Source organism: Borostomias antarcticus (genome assembly GCF_949987555.1).
Source record: "Borostomias antarcticus genome assembly, chromosome: 18".
NCBI lineage: Eukaryota > Metazoa > Chordata > Actinopteri > Stomiiformes > Stomiidae > Borostomias > Borostomias antarcticus.
The window spans coordinates 10396485-10412632 of record NC_140251.1 but is presented as its reverse complement, the minus strand read 5'-3'; the positions used below and the strand labels follow the sequence as shown (position 1 = coordinate 10412632).

At 46.1% G+C, this 16148-nt stretch overlaps 2 protein-coding genes across 2 annotated transcripts; one reads left to right on the top strand and one right to left on the bottom strand.

The window, feature by feature from the left end:
* Nucleotides 1–1852: 1852 nt before the first annotated feature.
* ube2na (ubiquitin-conjugating enzyme E2Na) lies at nucleotides 1853–9307 on the bottom strand. The gene is made up of 4 exons (XM_084452718.1): nucleotides 9227–9307; nucleotides 5387–5633; nucleotides 3067–3207; nucleotides 1853–2256 (listed from the first exon to the last, which is right to left on the bottom strand). The coding sequence occupies exons 1-4, from the start codon at nucleotides 9254–9256 to the stop codon at nucleotides 2213–2215; spliced, it is 462 nt and encodes a 153-aa protein (XP_084308844.1). The 5' UTR covers nucleotides 9257–9307; the 3' UTR covers nucleotides 1853–2212.
* Nucleotides 9308–12638: 3331 nt separating this feature from the next.
* c1qtnf13 (C1q and TNF related 13) lies at nucleotides 12639–15843 on the top strand (the record flags this gene model as incomplete). The annotated part of the gene is made up of 2 exons (XM_084452753.1): nucleotides 12639–12651; nucleotides 14783–15843. 2 exons carry the CDS (start codon nucleotides 12639–12641, stop codon nucleotides 15841–15843), a joined length of 1074 nt encoding a protein of 357 aa, XP_084308879.1.
* Between the last annotated feature and the right edge of the window lie 305 nt (nucleotides 15844–16148).

Genomic DNA, 16148 nt, shown 5'->3' with positions numbered 1-16148 from the left:
TATGACTCGTACGTCGACGAGTGCACTCAAGGTAGCCAACCAAATTCAATAAAAAAAATACTGGTAGATCAAATTAATCTAGCCTAGCCTCATTGCTTAGACTGACCTGTAGGTTTATACGATGATGAATTTATAACAAATAAACATGGCGTGTCTGTGAATGCCGTATGAATAACGCTTAGTCATCATGGTACTGCTGTTAGCACTTGCAATGGGTAGTGTGCAACAACATTCATTGAGCAACAATGTAACTCACGACTCAACGTATACAATGCTGCCCTCTTGTGGTTAAAAGACAATTGCTTGCAAGCTGACTAGCTACAAGCTGACAGCAAATAACTGTCAGAAGGCAGATTGTGAACCTTTGCAGCCAACCACACACTCTGTCATAGTCATAGACGATGCTCAAGCACATTATTCTGTTCTCAAAATCAGACTGACAACTATCCTCTTATTAATCAACAGATTTTATTTACAGAAAAACAAAAGTATGCAGGTGGACTGTTTCCATAGCATTCTGAGCAGGAAAACATTTCTCCTCCCCAGATTTATATAGAGAATGAATTTACAAACAGTGAATTGAATAGACTTTTAAACCAAAGACCAATTGTGACAGTTGAGATACAGAGCCTCACCCAACCATCCCCTCATCCTCACCCTGATCCAACCCTTCCCTCAGCCTCACCCTGATCCAACCCTCCCCTCATCCAACCTTTTTATCAGCCTAACCTAGCCCCCCCCCCCCCCCCCCCCAACCATCAGCTTTCCCATCTCCTGCCACTTGCATTGCCAAACAGCTGACTCCTGAAAGCAAAGCCAGAGAGGAGGCAGCTAGCAGTTCTATCTTGTAGCATGAGATTGTGACAAACAGGAAGAAAGCAAAAGAGAGTCGTGGAGCCAGAGAGCAATTAGTAGAGCAACCGCAGGAAAGATCCAAATAAAAGAACAGACAGAATAGCAAAACATAAAAGGTAATTCCAGTTGAAATCAACCGGCCATGACAGCCACCATCTCAGATTCTTATTGTCAGTTAGTTCAGTCTAGTTAAACAGTTTACATTTTTCTGCCACATACATTTTTGGGAATGTAATTTCATTTGCGAGAAATAACCTAATTGATTGTACCCATGTCTGCCATTTTATTTATTTATGGAGGATTGAAATCATATCCCAAAACCAATTTCAACCAAATCACTTCCTGATGATTCTATAATGAGGAATCTGGAGTAATGGTCCACGCACGGGGTAGGGTAGGGTTTCTCAACCAATATTATTGGTTGTATTTGAGTCACTCCTGACAGATTTGGGTGCAATCAATTAGGCCTAGCTCATTCTTCATGAATGAAATTCTATTTTAAAAATGCATGCTGCAGGAATACTCAGATTCTCCATCTTTCACTATAGAAACATTATAATGATCTGAGATGATTTTTTCTCCACTGATCGAATTGACGTGGAATGACCCTTAAAACAGAAAAAAAGTCTGAAATTCCTGTTCCCTCCACCCTACCCCTACAGCCACACACAGGGCACAAGCCTACGTTAAGGTCTACATGGACAGCGGAAGCAACAGTTAACGTGACAGTGGCAGGCTCAGTTTCATGTTTAGTCATATCATTACTTTGTAGTTCAAGTCAGAGGTGATTTAAAAGAAGCAGGTCTATGTTGGAGGTGTTTCCCACTAGGCCTTTTACCCCGGGTGAGTCCATCACCTGTCTCCAAGGATGTGACTACACAGGGCTGGTTAGACAAAACAGCATCACAAGAAAAAAAAAAAAGGAAAAAAAAAAACAAGTTAAAAGAAAGTAAAAATGATGTCGTCTTGACAGGACCCCACCCTCCCCTCCACAAAATGCACTGTTTAAAGCAGAGGTTGGCCACAGCCCCCCAAACCAATGGACAAAGAAAGTCAGGTGAGTAGATCTGAAGCCTCTGCCCATGCATTTGAACAGTAGTGAATTAGGACAAAGACAAGTCAGATTCTTTTCTAATGTGCATTTAAATCACCAATTGTCTGTAGTTGTCTTTTTTTCCTTTACAATATATTCCTTAAATGTATTTTTTTTTTTATAATAATAATAATAATAACTTTTTTTTTCCTAAGACTGTGTCCTTTAAATGCAAATGATGTAGGAAGTGGTCTTGGCAGACGTGAGGAGTTGTGTTCACGCTTTGACTTCCGCTTGGTTTCCCCGCTAGCGAGCGACGGCGGTCTACACCTCGTTGTTCCCCGCGTAGAGCCGGGTCCATGTCCTGGCTGGGGAGAGGCAGAGAGGGGTTCAGACACGGCTGGAGCACCACTCACCGCGGGGCCACCTTGCTGCTAGCACCACTCACCGCGGGGCCACCTTGCTGCTAGCACCACTCACCGCGGGGCCACCTTGCTGCTACTCCCCCATATTGACGCTACTTATCTCAGGGCAGAAGATACCTACTGACTGAACTAAGAGCATGACAGAAAACGATGGGGCAGCATCTGAAGTTACCAGCTGTCTTTAGCTACATAATACTGTGAGGTGAACTTGACCATGTACAGTAATGGCGGTTTTCCAACTTTACTCGATTCTATTCGCTTTTGTGTGTGCTTTTTTCCCTTTTGTTTTCCCCCACAGATGGTAGCCTAGGCGAGGGTGTTCAGGCGCCGAGCCCCCCCATGTCAACGTCAATGGGAGCTTTACGTTTTTTACGTAAAATGTACATTTTTGCTCGGAACATTTGCTCGAAACTGATATAGAAATAACATCACTTGTAATCCTACCATTTACTGTGGCAAGGAGTCGTTACATTTCTCAGGACAGGCTGTCTGGCTGAGGTTCCTTGGCATGCTGCCAGACCAATCAGTAGCCTGCAGTGTTTACATGTTACGTTTTACCTTGCTTTAGCTTGGAACCTCAAAGAAAGCGATCCAAAAAAGTAGCAATTTGACTCGACACTATTCATATTTTCCTCAATGAACCCCTCCCCTCCCAAAAAAAGCGAGTTGAGTCGAGTTGCTACTTTTTTGTGGGGTGGAAAACCAACATAAGACCACTGAGCGAGGAGAACACCAGAGCTTCAGAACTCTCACCTGTCTCTATGGCTTGAGCTTCATTGGTCTTCCACTGCTCTGCGACGTCATTGGCTAGAGGATCATCGGGGTTGGGAGCGCTTAGTAATGCCTGGATGGACAGCAGGACTGTGCGGATCTGCAGAGCAGGAGACCATTTATCTGGTAGGGGAAAAAAGAAAATTGGACATGATGACAAGAAGTTAACAAGGAGGAGGAGAGGACAGTATGGAGAGAGTGAGGGAGCAGGGAGTCAGAGGGAGAGGTAGAGAGAGGGAGGGAGTCAGGGAGAGAGGGAAAGAGAGAGAGTGAGGGAGTAGGGAGAGAGAGAGAGTGAGGGAGTAGGGAGTCAGGAAGAGAGAGAGGGAGGGAGTGAGGGAGTAGGGAGTCAGGGGAGAGAGAGTGAGAGTGAGGAAACTGAGTCAGAGAGGGAGAGAGTGAGTGAGGGATTAGGGAGTCAGGAAGAGAGAGAGAGGGAGGGAGAGAGAAGGGAGTCAGGGAGAGGGAGAGAGTGAGTGAGGGAGTAGGGAGACAGGGAGAGAGTGAGAGGGAGGGGGTAGGGAGTCAGGGGAGAGAGAGAGAGAGAAAGAAGGGAGTCAGAAAGAGAGAGGGAGCAGGGAATTAGAGAGGGAGCAGGAAGTCGGGGTGGGGGGGGGGGGGGGGTCTGTTTTCAGCAGCAGGGGGCAGTGAAGAGACAATGGTGGGAGTTGTTGCAGCAGGGAGCTGCAGCTCCAGAAAGGTCAGAGGTGTAATCTAATAAGAGTGAGATTAAAATGACAAATCCCTCGTAGCATTTACTGTAGTAGGGTTAGAATGACAGGAGACGATGGCCAGGCCTGCCTGCTAACCAGTCAGAGCACTCAGAGCAGTCACAGGTTAGCCAGCGCTGCCTAAGGCGCATAGTACTCTTCTATGTATACTCTTTACTCTGAAGTTATTCTTTACTCTGATCTATTCTGTACATTCTCGCTGCTGTAACTATTAAAATTGATATTTTTTTTATAGGCAGAGGGTAGAATAGGCTAGGCGAAGTAAATTGCTTTTTGTATTCCAAAATGTTTTTTCTCTATTAACCACCCCACGAAGTTATGATATGATAGCTGTGTTACATAGCTACTTTTACCATGCATTCCAAGGAGAGCCATATCAATTAATCTCCAACTTCCAATATGGACAAAATGAGGACATAAACAATGTAAGCAAGTCACTGATTGGGTATAATACAAATGTAACATGTTTATTTAGTAAGTTACTGAAATCATCAGTAGCCATGTTGTTTGTTCATTCAAGTAAAAAAAAATACAGTCTAGACCTGCTTTGGACAGAAGAATGATGTTGTGTTGCCGTTCCATGATTTGGGATGACAGCATCTTAAATGACAGGTCACTAGATTGCACTGAATAAAAGCACTTAGTATTCTCTCTAGCGCCCGCGGCCTCCTAGCAGATTTAGCTCTGACAATTTTTTTTAACCCTTAAGCCTCCCAAAATGTGAATGTTACCAGTTGCCTTTAAGGATGCTCCGATATCAAGATAAGCTATTACCAGGGCCGTCTGGGAGATATGCGAGGCCCTGTGCGAAATAGGCATTGCGAGGCCTTTATGCACGCTTGTCTTTTTTTCCCCACATGACACAAAATCACAAGCACCCCCCTGAGACGCGCCCCCCCCCCCCCCCGACACAGCGCTAAGTCACGAAAGCGCAGTGATGTCCTCAGTGTTACCTCGGGCGAGTTAACTTAGCGCACCACCATGAAAAAATAATGACGCGCAGCCTACTAAAGCCCCCCCCCCCCCCTGGCTATTACAAATATAAACTGAGGTGTGACTTTAACCATTTCCACTGAGTTACAACAACAAAATGCAGAATGAATGCCATCTAGCCCATAGACATTTTACATAAGTTGGGGAGCCCTAGGCTACTGTACGTCTGCAATCGCATAGGGCTACTTTGTCTTTTTACTATTTAACATGATTGGTAATCGAATCGGCCAATCTGGCACCCAGTGATCAGCCACAAAAATCCTAATCGGAGAATCCCTAGTTGCCTTGCCTGTGCTGGGCAGTTCGCCAGTGTCTGTCTGCTGTCACCTGCTGCTATATCACCCACAGCATAATCACTGTTTCCAAAGCCAAACCAGACAATTAACTCATTAATCTGAGAACTATGGAAAACAGGACAAACTCCTCTAAAGTGAAAAGGAGAAAAACAATGTGTGTGTTCATTTGGACAACTAGCATCACTAGTATGCCTTTATGGAGTCTCCAGACACACATTCACCACAACACATCCAAGCTATGGCTGCTCCCTAGTTTGAGCATCAACAACAGCCGTGTCTTACCTTTCAAGATGTCTAGACATATTCTTCCCAGCTTGTCTACGTTGGGATGATATATTTTGGTCATGAAGCGTACTTTAGGAGCTGCCATGGGGTATTCTTCTGGGAGAAAGAGTTCAAGTTTAAAGGTGCCCCCCTCGAAGGGCGAGTCCTGGGGACCCGCTATCACCACGTGGAAGTAGCGGGCGTTCCCTTCGTCAGGCTCTGCTTTGATACCAGGCACGGGCTCTGCCAGCAGACGCTGGGTCTCCTGGAACACACACACACACAGACAGACACACACACACACACACACACACACACACACACACACACACACACACACACACACACACACACACACAGTGTGAGACAGCCACATACTGACATGCAAATATAGAGTGCATTACTTAGTGCCATTTTGATTGTACTTCCTGCATAGCACAGGCCCAGCGGAACCCCGTCTATGGAACACATTCCCCCTGGTGATTCTTGTCATGAAGGGCCCTTGACCACACCCTCCCCAGTCTTTCTGGAAAAGCATGCTGCTGTGACAACTAGCTCACTGTCACACTTACTGACATACCGCAGTTTAATTTCCTGGGCAGTCTCATGTCAGCCCAGCCCACCGATCCCCTAGTTTCACTGACTCCTGTCTCATGACAAGACACCCATCAGGAAAGCCCAACGGTTTAGATAGTCAAGATTTTAAATCCTTGCTTAATAACAGAGATGGTGTTGTAGAGTGAAAATCAACCTTTCCTTTCTCATATTTCACATCTGATTGATGATTCTTGACAAGAATTGCTGAAACATTCTGCTAGAGCGTACACTATTCCTGTCAATTGAAGAGGACAAAGCACCAGCACCCTGGTCTCTGGCCCAGTCCGCCCAGCCAGCTAACCACAGGAGTGAATCACCCCACTTTCACAAAAGAGACTGGCTGCCAAGAGTTGCAAGAGATGCATTATGGCTGCATCGCTTTGGGGGGGGGGAGGTTGTATCACTAGGGGGGCTGGCTGTATCACTGTGGGAGGAGAGGGAGTGCATCATTGGGGAGGGGGGCAGGGCAGACGGGTGGCCGCATGAGGCAGATATCTGCAGTGAGCTAAGGGTTTTTAGAGGTGACACCCCACAGGTGACATATTAGGCTGCTTCTTTTCCCATGAACCACTGCTGCAAGGCTACCGTCAGCTCGCCACGGCTGCCGAGCGGCCCATGTGACCTGTGGAAACGCACACCCTTGGTGTGACAGCGGAGCAGGTGTATTTGATACGGCCTCTGGTATGCATGACCCAGCCTGACTCACCAAGCTGAGAGAGGAGCAGCCAGAGGAAGTTTCGTTACTACTTACTTACAAACTCCTACTACTGCCCTTCAGACTCCCGCTAAGCTGATTTCACAAGGGAGACTGCTGATGATTTTACAGACATATCTAGGCAGGCTTAGGCTAAGCCTGGCACAATCTCCAGAAATCCTTCAGAAATTCAAATGATCTTCAGCCTTTTTTGGCTTAAATGCCGTTGTTTAGCTGTGACTAGCAGCTCTATAGCTCACCCTGTCAGTTGGCATCTCCACAAAGATATGGTCTAGCAGCACACGCACTACCATCCATGGTCACAGCTATTGCACACTTGTTTTTTTCGCATATAATTTACGTTTAGTCATCCCATTTTATATTTTTACAACTTATTTATCTTAGTTAATTGTAACCTATATTATATAAATCGTCACTACGTTGTTGACCGGAGTCTCGTATTCATCATTTCATGATGACACCATCCCTCTATTTGATCCTAAAAAGTTTCCGATTCTTCCTCTCGTCCATCATCTACTGCAGAGGCACCTCAGATTAGGTTACCAGACATTTCCTACCACAGGCAATTCTGTGTTTCCCTAACCTTAACCCAAAGCGCTCAGATGGTGTGCAACAATGTTGAATATAGCCTACGCCTAGTCACTGTGGTCTAGGACTTGATCTAGCTATGCATTTGCGTTCCGAGTAGAATGTTTGTTGAGACCTTGGCATTTTTGATTCCCCCCCCCCCCCCCCCTTGTTTCAAGGGCAATCTCGGGACACGTCCACTTCGTCCAGCTGGGGCTGGACACCAAGACAAGGGACTAACCCTGGCAATCAAGGACGTTGGTTCGTCTTAAACTCTGAATAAACTGCCTACGTATCAGTGCGCTGTGTCTATCCATCTACAGTGTTGACAGGCAGACAGGAGACAAAGGAAAACTAAAATGTACAACAAAACAAAGAAGGTTGTGCAGCAGTCAGGTGCTGTATTTTTCTTTTTCTGAATGCAACCAGGAGCGAGATTCCTGAAATGTTTCAGATAACCCACAGACAAAAACATGCAGTGAAAACACAGACAAGAGGGAGGCTCCGGGTCGCAGTCACACGCTCAGGGGGCCTAGCAGCCAGGCACACTGAGGACAGTACAGTGCTTCCACCACCTTTCCCCTATGGGCCCTGTTGGTCATCCCTCTCTTCTCCAGCTTCCCACCTGTGCAGCTGGTTGGCTTTTCTCTCTCTGTCTCGGTTAGCATAAAACAGTGTTTAATTCCTTTTCTTAATGCCATATGCCTAGTTTAAGATGTAAAGTTGGGTTCTGTGAATCATGTCTATGAAACACTACTTTTGACTTTGGCAACATTTTTTGTAAATTTAAAGTCTATGCCGTTCAAGTCAAGAGAGGCTTGGGTAAAATGGCTGGGTCGAAATACAATGGTCGCGTTTCTTTCTAACCTCTAGTTGGAGGCACTTAGACATCGGGAACTAATGGGCGTGGGATAACACTAAAAGAAGCATGCAATCTAGCTAGCTCACTGCACTATGTGCCTGCAGCGAATATTTAAAATATTTGGCTAGGCCTAAATCCAAGTGTGGTTACCTACACATGTACGCTCACGTGATGGTCACATAAGGGGCATCGTGTCAATACGGGTGTGTCGCCCTCAGTGCCAGGCACTTTGACACCTGTCACAATATGCCATAGCTAGCTATGCAAGATCATTAATTGTTCCCAAGCAAGATGACTAGCGAAATAGTTAGCACAACCACACATTAGGGTAGGTGTTTGTCTGAGACCTAGCTATCTAGAAATCTGAAATTGTAGTATATGTTGCAAGCTAGCTCATGTTGCTTGCTTGTTAGCTACTGTAGCGGTATCCCGCTTATACCTGTCATAGCTAACGTTAGCTAGCCAGCCAGCCACAAAGGCCATAAAAGATCTGCAATAACGCCACTGTTTGACAAGCGAATAGCTCCCCGGTACATCTCTACATTGCACAAAACTATGTATATATGTTAATGACCAGTTTATTCTCGAATATATGGGTATATTTCTCATTTGTAAAGGCCCATTTGTTGCTAGCTAGCCAAGCAAGGAAAGGGAGGGAGTAGTTAGATGGCTACAGACTGTTTTCCATCGATGCTAGGCTAGTGCTAGCTAGCTAGGAGTACAGGCGCAGGGTTAGCCGTTAGCTTAGCTCACCAGAGACTCGATGGGCTATCCGTCTGGTAACGAGCACGAATAACGATGTGAAATTAAAAAAATATGTTCACGAATGATGAGCCTGACACGAGCAATATTTCTCCGCCATTTCTATCAACCGTCGGTGTATTTTTAACCCACCCTTATTCGGTTCAGGAACAGTAGGACGGAAGTAACTTTACAGCAAGCGCAAACATGCTAGCTAGCAATGAGCAGCTAGCAATCTAGCTAGCTAACGTTTGCTATCAAATTTCGTAACAGTGCGTGCTGCCTCAGCATTTTGAGTTTATTATTAATCTGTTGTGTTTCCATGCTCACGACACGAAGATCTGTTATTATAAATTCTTTAATACTGAATAATTACCTTAATGATCCTGCGGGGCAGACCTGCCATCTTGTCTTCAATGCGAGGTTTAGCTGTGTGACTCAATGCTTCTTCCCTTTCTCGCTGGCATTGACAGTGAAGACGTAATGTTACTAGACACGTCCTCCGGCCCTTTGCGTCATGAGACTAGAATGAGAAATATTGTGGAAAATGTAGTTAGGTGGGCTATCTTACAGAAGATAGCCCAACTTGTAATATTCCCACTATTTCTTTCTTTATTATTATTCTAGTTCTCCCCAGTTTTTTGGCCCTTAACTACTTCTTCATACTTGTGCTAGAAACTTCATTCAAACTTTAAAATGTTAATCATCTTTAGCGGATCCATTCAGATTTGTGACTTTTTTTCAATAGTCTTTTAGAAATTTAACTTATAAAACTATTTTTTGTGCCATTGAAACTGCTGGTGGAATGTTCAGTATCATTATGTTTTTGTGTGTTGGCTGTAAGCCGACACACCAAGAAGAGGGAATCCTATTTGTCGCTCCCTTCCTCTTTCCGTCGTGTTGTTGACCTGCAGTTCCATTGTTGCTACCACAAGAGGAAGTGGTCCCAGAACATCAAAACCAAAAGACTCCACAGAATTCCTAGTTCAGCGGTGGCCGAGTGGATAGTATGCTTTCAATCCTTGGTGTGGACATACCAAGGTACCATGATATATTTTGTCACTGGATGTTGTAGAAGTTATGTAATGAGCGTGGGTCATATTTGTTAATTATAGACCCTTTTACAGCCTAGTCAGCACAAGTAGCCTATGCGCGCGCATTCTTGAAACAGTAGCAGAGGAAGACAGACGAAATCGCCATTATTAAGTGTACGGACTGGACTGAGGAAATCATCAGAAATGCCTGCGTTTGCGGTGCCCATTTTATATCAGGTAAGTTATTTTGACTACCTGGTTTCACTGGAATGTCTGTTTGAAATGTAGCCCTTCTCAGTCCCGTTGTCGCATTCCGCTCGCTCATGCCAGACAACAGTCCTTTGCTGGTCCATTCACTTTTCCGTCAAAATAAATCGGTGTCGGCCTAGTTAGGAGAGGCGCTCATATTTAGCCTACAAGTGTCAGATAAATATGAAACGTCACTTACCTAAGCAAAAGGGTCTATTTTAACAAATGCTGGGTTGAAGCTTCAAAGCACCGCCACCACCACAGAAGAAGACTACCTCGTAAAAATAATTTCACTCGGACAGAACGCGTCTAAATAAGTTATTTATTGGTAGCGCCGAGGCTTCAAAACCCAGCATTTGTTAAAATAGAGCGTGGCTCATATTTGTTCATTATAGACACAGCTATGTATGCGCGGGCATTCTTGAAACAGAAGCAGGTGGAGACAGACGAGTTCAGAGGGAGCCGTATTTTAGTGCAAAGACTAGTATTTTATATACCATCAATATGTCTGGCTGTTGCATCTGCGGGTGTAGGCTACAAATCGGCGCTCTAGTGACAAACTATTCGTTTCAAGAGGAAACCGGCCTTTTCAGAAATGCCCGCGTTTGTGGTGCCCATTTTATATCAGGTAAGTTATTTTCTCGTCCCTATAGCGCCTACAGCTTGTCGGTGGACACGCAACCGTATGCATTTCAGATTGATCATGTTGGCAATGTGTGTGAATTTGCTGCTATGTGAGAGATAAGGACCTGTTGTCGCATGTCGTTGACAAGCTTCCCCTTATGGTGTCAGAAGGATGGCTTATGAATGCGATGTTATTATGTTAAATACAGTAGCCCAGAGATGGTTAGCACTGGCAGGGCTATTTCAGTTTGATAAAAGGCGTTGTGGTGTTTGAGCAGGAGTTGTCGTAGCCTAATGGACTAAGTTTTGGTGCAGAATTATAGTTGTTTACGTTTTGCTAGGAACAATTAAATTGTCCCAAATGTTGCAAATTATTGGTACCCCTACCAGTGGCGATTGCTCCTATAAGCCAGGGTAATCCTGGCTTACCCATACAAATCCAAATAAAACTTGATTTGAAAACTTGATCATAAGCTGTTAGTTTTGCCTTATAGATCAGATCCTGTCCCAACCCCAACCCATATTCTAACCCCAACCCACACTAGGGACTGGAAGAAGGACACCAAAACCCACCCGCCGATCTCCACTGCACAAGTAGAGTAGTGGTGAGAGCATTGGACTCCCACCCAGGAGACCGGGGTTCCTGGTGGGGATGACTTTGTTATCATCAGTGTAACTGCTTTAGCCACTGACCGCTACCATTAATGTTATGGAAGCTGCTGCTAGTTGTTGTGAGCCCATGAACTAACTGGCTATCCCGCTCTTATTGTGCTGGATTAGCATTGGAAGCATTGGAACCGATGTGTCCAGGTGACAAGACCCATCTTTATTTATCAGACATTACCGTCCTACCAGTCCCGCACAGAAACAAGCCAGCCAACACACATAAGCCAGGCTGGACCTGGCCTGGTTAGAGTGGTGGCAGCTGTTGCTTTGAAAATATTCACACATTTTGTAAACTGCTGGCACTCCTACAGTTTTGAAAGCTCACACACATATTATACATCAAAACATTCACACAACTGTGCTGATTCGTACAATGTAAGTATCTAAGCTGTGTGACTTATAGTTTTCACGGTATGACGATGTGTTCGGCAACTGCACTCCCCACGTATGGTGCCGCACACTAACTTTTGAGCTGCTAATTTTGCATTTTTACCCTTTTTCTAACTTGTCGCCATGCCTACAGTGTTTAAGCTATACAGACATATTATACATAGAAATGTTCTGCAAGTTCTCACGATTCCTATGGTGTCAATATATAAGCTTTAACATTTATAGTTTTCGCGATAGAGCTGTCTGAAGCGGACCATGTCTAGGATCAGAGTGTCAGTTGGGATTAGAGTGGTGGCAGCTGTTTGACTTTGTGTGTATGTGCAGCCTCTCTTAAAGGTACAGGCACCCTTTTATAAATAATGTGGTAGCACAGAACTCAACCAAAGTGGAATAGAGAAACATGATCTTCACTGGTGGGGGCCGGTGGGTAGCCCGAAGAGGAGTACACCATCCCTGACTGGCTATGACCAAAAGGGGCGGGGCCTCGTCACCACGCCACAGAACCCACTTTTCAGCCCCTGAGTGGGCTAGAGACACATAGTCTTCAATGGTGGATGCATGGAAATTGCCCGGAGGTCACTGTACTGTCCCTGACTAGCTGTGACCCAAGGGGGCGGAGCCTAACCAGCACGCCACTATCCACGCCACGGGCCCCAGAACTCAGCCCCTGAGTGGGCTAGAGACACACGGTCTTCACGGGTGGAGTCAGGTAGGTGGCCCGGAGAGGGGTAGACTGGCTCTGACCTGAGGGGGCGGAGTCTCACCACCATGCCACTATCCACGCCACGGGCCCCACAACTCAAGCCCTGAGTGGACTAGAGACACATGGTCTTCACCGGTGCTGGCGGGTAGGTGACCCGGAGAGGGGTACACTGTCCGTGACCAGCTCTGACCTGAGGGGGCGGAGTCTCACCACCACACCACTGTCCACACCACGGACCCCACAATTCAGCCCCTTAGTGGGCTAGAGACGCACGGTCTTCGCCGGTGGGTGCATGGAGATTGCCCGGTCCGTAGTAGTACTAGCAGTAGCTGTTACATACAGCTGCAGCAGCTAGCCCACCTCACATTTTCTCTTCTTCTCTTTGTAGTTTATTTTAAAGCCCACATTTTGCCAGCCTTGACATGTCGCTCTTTCAGCTGAACAAACCAATAACATGTTCACTTTCAAATCTTGTGGTCACCCACTCCACATTGGAAATCTAACATTTTCATGAAGGCATTAGGTTATCCACTGATTGAGGGGTAAGCATATACAATGCATATATTATCATATCAGTGGAGTGTGCACGTCATGTTTACTTGTGCAGGGGAATGTTTACGTGCAAATACAGTAAATTATGTGACTAATGTTTCATGAGATTTGACCCATCTTCCATACACGGGGGTCAATCAATGTATGAGCTGGTAATGAAATATCGAATTCCCGTGTTTCTGGTGCTGTATCATGATATCCAGAGTTAGAAAAGAACAATTGGAGGTAAACTAAACCCCAGTATTTTGCCATCAGACTTCTGAGTGGCTCACAGAGAGGAAATGCTTGGAGCTCCTCCTCTGAAGCTCCCTCCTGAAGCCAGGGGACATCAGCACACAGGGACAGGCTCAGACCAGACGGAGGGAGACCAGCTGACCACAGGCATGCACTCTCTACAACACCATACAAGAACAGGTTGGTTAATGCATTTATTCTCAGGAGTTTCTCTGTGACAGATTGAAAATGTGTTTTGATGTTGAATGGGAAGCTGAGGGTGAAGGATTGTTGCAGCTACCATCCTTTTTAAATACATAATACTATTTTTAAAGAAGACCAAAATGTCTGTGCTTTGTTTTTGTTTTTTTGTCAATAGTCTTTGTATTTGCATGTGACCTAGGTCTCTTTATATTATCCATACATAGCCAATACTGGATGACAAAATATATGTTTCTCCATCATTATGAGGAAATAGTTTCATAGTTTTCAAGTATTTTCTCTGGGAGAAATTAAAACGCGTCACCTGCCAACTCACCTGTTTTCTTAGCTTCTTCTCCACAGAGCTGGAACAAAATATAACACAAAACACATATAATTAGTGCTTTGAGACATAAAACAACAAATAACCAGGTTTAAAGGTCTCAGAGTATAATTACATGTACATCAGTGTAGCTGTCTGGAACATGAATTGGCTTTGGTATAGTTGTAGAGCTATTCAGTAAACCTACAATGATATCAGCTAATTCATTAGTTGATCAAGTATCATTAGGATATCAAATAAATAACGTCATAAAAAACTTTGAATTTGAGAGAGAAACTGTATGGCAGACACCCCACCCCACCCTTCACCCACACACACATGCACACAGACACACACACACACACACACACACACACACACACACACACACACACACACCAACTCCCCTGTGATCCTAACTATGATCTCTCTCCCAGACAAATCGCTATGTTATAGTATAGGGGTCTAAGCTTAAAGTAAATAGTTTCTAACTAATACTGGCCTTGATGCTCGGCCCCGCCTCACCCCTCTTGAAAATCGTCCATTGTCCAGACACACAGGAACAGATGAACCAGCAGCTAATCTAGTCCCTTCTCTCAGTGCACAGAGAGAACAGACAATACCAGCTGAATTAGAACGGCTGCTGCTTCCACAGGCCGTTTGATTTGAGAAGCAGGATCTGTCCTGACAGGGCTCAACCAGACTTCCTAACATACTCATATAGCATTCCAGCTGTCCCATCACACAATGGCATGCGCATTCATCCTATAACCCACAACAAACCAGATTCATCTTTATCTTAGACACAGCAATACATTTGTATGCATGATACAAATCAATGACGAAATTCATTCAGCAGCAAAAACTACTCCAATTTACTGTGGTTTCTTGCTTTGCAAACTTGTACTAGAGATAGCTAGACTGCATGTTGAACTGTTGACAAATCATCTGTTCTGATCTGCTGTTAATCTTACCTAGGTGCAGAGGTTCCATGGAGTAGTCCCTGGCACCTGGCTTACCTACTGGGCATGCTTACCTGTCTGGGCTTGGTCTCGCCACTTCATGTGGGGCCCGTGACCATGGGCCAACGCTCCGCATTCTCCGCCACACGGACCAAAAGCCTCCAGGGTGGCGTCCAAAATGTCGTGACTTTCAACAGGCTCCTGGTCAACATGGGCGGCGACTTCAACCCGGACACAGGTTACTTCCGTTGCCGCGTTCCCGGGGCGTACTACTTCTCCTTCACGGTGGGGAAGTCTCCCAAGAAGATGCTGTCTGTCATCCTGGTGAAGAATGGCCAGGAGGTGCAGGCCATGGCCTACGACGATGACCGCCAGAGAGGGAGGAAGGTCCAGAGTCAAAGTGTGATGACCAGCCTGAAGGCCATGGACACCGTGTGTCTGCTTCTACAGAAGAGTCCTCAGTACGCTCTCTACAGCAACGCTGGCCCGTACATCACCTTCAGCGGCTACCTCGTTTACCCAGAGGTCTCCGCAGTCAGTGTTGTCAACAACCACCTGCCTCTCCTGCCAGGGCCACTTCACTCCGGCTGCCCCCCCACTGGAGAGGCCACAGAGGACCGGCGTTCGGCCTTCTCAGTGGCACGGACGTCTCCCTCTCTGGGAGAGAGCAATGGGTGGCAGAAGAAGGAGCCCCTGACCTTCGACGTGGAGTACGTCAACATCGGGGGCCACTTCAACAAGACCACGGGGCGCTTCAGCTGCCGTTTCCCCGGAGCGTACTACTTTGCCTTCACGGTGGGGAAGCACCCTCACCGGGCGGTGTCGGTGAAGCTGATGACGGGCAGAGGGGAGGTCCAGGCCATGGTGTTTGACGAGGACATGTCGAGGAGGAGGGAGATGCAGAGCCAGAGTCTGCTGCTTACGCTGCGCCGGGGGGACAGCGTGTGGCTCTACAGCCAACAGGACGAGCGCTATGCCGTCTACAGCAACCAGGGCCGGTACACCACTTTCTCTGGCTTCCTGGTCTACCCTGATGCAGAGCCCTCCACACCCATCCAAGACAGAGCTCTCCTCTGAGGGAATTCACTGACTGGGCCTTCCATTCAATAGCTGATGGTGCTACGGCTCAGAAACCACACACTGAGTATAAACGTCATGCAGCTCACTTCCTGAGGCCAAAGCAGATACAGGGATTGAATACCTGTAGACATCAGGTTGCTCCACTAGATGGGGCCGTGCCTTCTTGTCGCATCTTTTAGTCCCACAAAATAAAATAACAGACCATGGCCATTATTCCTGTAGGGGGCTATTATTCCTGTAGAAGATGAAGAAGAGCGGGACATTGTTGTAGTAAAGTCTGTATTGTTCAAGGTGCTGACTAA

Bases quoted from the DNA above. Each gene is read 5' to 3' on its own strand.
- ube2na (XM_084452718.1), bottom strand. From the start codon at position 9,256: ATGGCAGGTCTGCCCCGCAGGATCATTAAG. The intron at 5,634-9,226 runs GTAATTATTCAG...TGTGTGTTCCAG, and splicing joins TGCCCCGCAGGATCATTAAG to GAGACCCAGCGTCTGCTGGC. The intron at 2,257-3,066 runs GTGAGAGTTCTG...GCCTCTCCCCAG, and splicing joins AGCTCAAGCCATAGAGACAG to CCAGGACATGGACCCGGCTC.